Source organism: Myzus persicae, unplaced genomic scaffold, assembly GCF_001856785.1.
Source record: "Myzus persicae strain clone G006 unplaced genomic scaffold, MPER_G0061.0, whole genome shotgun sequence".
Lineage (NCBI taxonomy): Eukaryota > Metazoa > Arthropoda > Insecta > Hemiptera > Aphididae > Myzus > Myzus persicae.
The window spans coordinates 49,237-54,090 of NW_019100559.1; the positions used below are offsets into that span (position 1 = coordinate 49,237).

The window sequence follows — 4,854 nt, forward strand, 5'->3', positions numbered from 1 at the left end:
ACACGGTGTCCTGTTGGTATGTGCCTTATAAGAATAGTTGCGTCTACTAAACCTCATGTCCGCGAAAACGCATTTTAAAGGTTTTTATGTGTTAAATTTGTTTCATCTTTCGTTTCGTTATTTCAATAAAATTGAATGAAATATGAATAGAACGCGTTCTAAAAAGATGATTGAAATGGTTAAAAAACCATATGAGTGTAGTAATACCAAAAGAGTTTTACGATCAGGTAAAATTCTGGGTAAAAGCAATACTGCAGGTGAGTACTAATGCACATTATTTATACAAATATTAATTAACACGTTTTTTTTAATTGTAATAATAAACTAAAGATACATTTTTATAATAAATCTTAGAAATAAAAACACAAGAAACACTGAAAACAAAAAATGTTAAACAGAAAGCAAAAGCAAAATATAAAACTCGGTGCCCAGTTATTAAAATAAATACTTTGTTGGACGAAGAAGGTATTACCTATATTATATTATTATATATTATTATTATTTTGTGATACTATTTTTTTAATTAGCGTTGAATATAGAGGATAATATTGAAAATACTGATTTCTTATGTCTGAGCAATGTAAAAAACAATAATGTTGTGAATAGTTTGAATTCATGTGATAAAGGTAGTTATTTAATTTAATAGTTGATACTATTTGTGTTGTTTAAATAAGTTTATAATAGTTTTTTATTATTTAGTTTTGAATAATGTCGAGAATAATTTCAAAAACGTTGGAAATACTGATTTAGTATGTTTGGATAATGATAATGAGAATGCCAATGATGTTGTGAATGGTCTGAACTCAAGTAATAAAGGTGGCTGTTTAGTTTAATAGTTAACGCAATTGTTTTTCCACGGATAAGTTAACAATATATTTATTTTTTTTATTTAGTCTTGACAACTTTAAGTAATATTGGAAGTGGAATTACTAGTCTATCATATTCGACTAGTTGTAATGTCGAGGAAGTTGTAGACAATTTGAACTTTTATCATGATGGTACCTACAACTTACATAATTAATTTTTTTTTAATGTTAATAAATATTTTATGATACTATTTTTTATTTAGCGTTGAATATAGAGGATAATATTGAAAATACTGATTTCTTATGTCTGAGCAATGTAAAAAACAATAATGTTGTGAATAGTTTGAATTCATGTGATAAAGGTAGTTATTTAATTTAGTAGTTGATACTATTTATGTTGTTTAAATAAGTTTATAATAATTTTTTATTATTTAGTTTTGAATAATGTCGAGAATAATTTCAAAAACGTTGGAAATACTGATTTAGTATGTTTGGGTAATGATAATGAGAATGCCAATGATGTTGTGAATGGTCTGAACTCAAGTAATAAAGGTGGCTGTTTAGTTTAATAGTTAACGCAATTGTTTTTCCACGGATAAGTTAACAATATATTTATTTTTTTTATTTAGTCTTGACAACTTTAAGTAATATTGGAAGTGGAATTACTAGTCTATCATATTCGACTAGTTGTAATGTCGAGGAAGTTGTAGACAATTTGAACTTTTATCATGATGGTACCTACAACTTACATAATTAATTTTTTTTTAATGTTAATAAATATTTTATGATACTATTTTTTATTTAGCGTTGAATATAGAGGATAATATTGAAAATACTGATTTCTTATGTCTGAGCAATGTAAAAAACAATAATGTTGTGAATAGTTTGAATTCATGTGATAAAGGTAGTTATTTAATTTAGTAGTTGATACTATTTATGTTGTTTAAATAAGTTTATAATAATTTTTTATTATTTAGTTTTGAATAATGTCGAGAATAATTTCAAAAACGTTGGAAATACTGATTTAGTATGTTTGGGTAATGATAATGAGAATGCCAATGATGTTGTGAATGGTCTGAACTCAAGTAATAAAGGTGGCTGTTTAGTTTAATAGTTAACGCAATTGTTTTTCCACGGATAAGTTAACAATATATTTATTTTTTTTATTTAGTGTTGAAAACTTTAAGTAATATTGGAAGTGGAACTACTAATCTATCATATTCGACTAGTTGTAATGTCAAGGAAATTGAGGACAATTCTAACTTATATAATGAAGGTAGTTAATTTTATTAATTTTTAAATTATTCAAATTAGTTAAATATGAGTCTTATTTGTATTAATAATACTAAATTTTTTAGATTTTGTTTATGATTCGAGATCAGATTATGAGTATGATTCAGGATCAGATTATCTACCGCCATCCCAAATTCACTGTGAGAGTATGCATTCTGATGATGAAGTATCTTTGAAATCAGATATTATTGTAAATAATTGTATTGAGAGTGACAACCAATCAGATAGCCCTTCATCATCTGGCATGAGTAACAAGCAACTAAGTGTACTCAATCCAAAAAATACCAAAACTGGATACAATTTTAGTGCATCAGTTCAGTGTTCAAGAAAAAAGCCAATCAACAATAAAAGACTATGGGACAAAACTGATTGTTGTATATTTTGTGAAGAAAATGTTACTAATTTTACAAGACACATTATAAGAAAGCATACGTCAGAAATGGAAGTAGCTCGATACCTTTCTTTTCCACAAGGCAGCAAAGACAGAAAAATTCTTGCAGATCAACTTCGAAAACGAGGAAATTTCTTGTGTAATATTGGTAGCGAACAAGTCATTAAACCTGTAAGACGGCCAAATGAATTTTCATCAATTTCAAATGCAGCAGATTACTTGCCTTGTAAACACTGTTATGGCTTATATAAAAAGAAGTATTTATATAGACATGAAAAAATTTGTAAAAGCGTTAAAACTGAACTAAAAGGCAGAAATAAAGCTCAGGCAGATGCTCAAAATCTTTTGCTAACATTTACTGAAACTGACGAACAATTAGTTAAAGAAGTGTTTCCCAGAATGGCAGTTGATAGTATTTCTCTGGTAGCAAAAACCGATTTGTTAATTAAATCGTTTGGATCAAGATATTTAAAATGCCATCGTGAAAAACATTTAGTCAATATTGTATCTCAAAAAATGAGAACTCTTGCAAGACTCCTAATTCAGATGAGAAATGAAGATTCTAATATTAAATCATTGCTGGACTGCTTAACTCCAAAATATTTTGATAAAATAATAAAATGTACTAAAATTGTTGCGGGATATGATGCTGATAATGATAAATTCGGTTCACCATCAATTGTTCTAAAAATGGGAAGTGCCTTAAAACAGTGCTGTGATATTGCTGAATTTCACATTTTAAAAGAAAGTAAGCATTTGGATCTAGATGACACACAAAAGAAAATAAAAAAATCACTTCTAAACATGAGATCAATTATTGAAAAACAGTGGTCATATGAAATTTCTACTAACGCATGTAAAGAGATATTCCAAAAAAAATGGAATAAACCAGCGTATCTTCCACTAACGTCGGATATAAAAATATTTAGGGACTACATAATAAGTGTACAGAATAAATGTATAAAAGACTTAAAAGAAAATTCAAATAATATTAAAGCATACAGAGAACTTCAAGAAAGCATACTTAGTCAGCTAATTTTATTGAACCGTAGAAGATCCGGAGAAGTGCAAAGAATTTTTTTGCAAACATATTTATGCGCTCCTTCTGAAATCTCGCAAGAAGAAATCGATTTTTCACTTTCTGAAATGGAAAAACAGTTGACCAAACAATTTAAAAGGATTGTTATCAGGGGAAAACGTGGCCGAGGTGTGCCTATTTTATTTACTATTAACATGCAAAAAACGATCAAATTTTTACTAGCCATAAGAGAAACTTGTAATTTTATTGATAAAGAAAATCCTTTTTTATTCGCTTTACCAAATTCTATGAATTCTTTAAGAGGCTCAGATGCTATACGTAAATTAGGTAATGAATCGGGAGCCAAAAACCCAGAAAATCTAACCTCTACAAAGTTAAGAAAACAAATTGCAACTGTAGCACAGTTATTAAATTTAACTGAAAATGATATTGAACAGTTAGCTAACTTCCTTGGTCATACTAAAGATGTGCATAAAAATTTTTACAGCTTGTCAGAAAGTACTTTCCAGGTTGCTAAGATCAGCAAAATGCTGTTAATGATGGAAAAAGGTCAAGGACATGAATTTAGGGGAAAAAATTTAGATGAAATAGATATAAATGTTGAAGCATTAGTTTCAGATGAAGAATTAAATGAAGATGTTTCTTCTGAGGATGAATTACAAAATCAGAATATAGATCTCGAGATTCCAACTAATAAAACAGATAAAATATTTACGAAAAAAAAGAAAAACTGCCGAAAAATATCTACTTCAAAAAATAAAGAAAGTTTGCCTCCAACTAAAAACTCTAAAACTACTTCACCAAAATATGTAAGAGTTGCTTGGACTGAAGATGAACGTAAAATAACAACTGATTATTTTAAAAAACACATTTTATTGAAAAAAGCACCTCAAAAACAAGAATGTGAAAATCTAAAGAAAAAGCACCATTTGTTAAAAGATAAGCCTTGGAAAAAAATCAAAACATTTGTACACAACATTATAAAAAAAAACACTTTGTAAAAGTTTGTAATTTAAAAAAAATATGTATATTCTCTTAACACTTTTTTCCTTTTTTATATTTTATATTTCCTATATTATAACCAGTACTGTTAAAAAATAACATGTAGCTTTTGTATGTTCTTACATAAATATCTATTGTTTATAGTGTAAAACTATAATTTGTTGAAATAAATTGTTTAATACCAGAAGTTAAAATAAAATAAGAGATTTTATTAAAAGAAATGTTTTGAATGTTTTAATATCTAGCAACTTGTATTGATACATTTTGGATGATTCATTGGTGTAAGTAATTGAAATCTCAATTAAATACGATATTATGACAGT

General features: G+C 27.2%; 1 protein-coding gene across 1 annotated transcript; it reads left to right on the forward strand.

Annotated features, from left to right (window-relative positions):
* Positions 1-422: 422 nt before the first annotated feature.
* LOC111033115 lies at positions 423-4,548 on the forward strand. The gene is made up of 11 exons (XM_022313712.1): positions 423-465; positions 528-626; positions 700-816; positions 894-998; positions 1,070-1,168; positions 1,242-1,358; positions 1,436-1,540; positions 1,612-1,710; positions 1,784-1,900; positions 1,978-2,082; positions 2,165-4,548. The coding sequence occupies exon 11, from the start codon at positions 2,248-2,250 to the stop codon at positions 4,528-4,530; it is 2,283 nt and encodes a 760-aa protein (XP_022169404.1). The 5' UTR covers positions 423-465; positions 528-626; positions 700-816; positions 894-998; positions 1,070-1,168; positions 1,242-1,358; positions 1,436-1,540; positions 1,612-1,710; positions 1,784-1,900; positions 1,978-2,082; positions 2,165-2,247; the 3' UTR covers positions 4,531-4,548.
* The last annotated feature ends 306 nt before the right edge of the window (positions 4,549-4,854 follow it).

Excerpts from the sequence above, each read along its gene's own strand:
- LOC111033115 (XM_022313712.1), top strand. The coding sequence starts at position 2,248 with ATGCATTCTGATGATGAAGTATCTTTGAAATCAGATATTATTGTAAAT.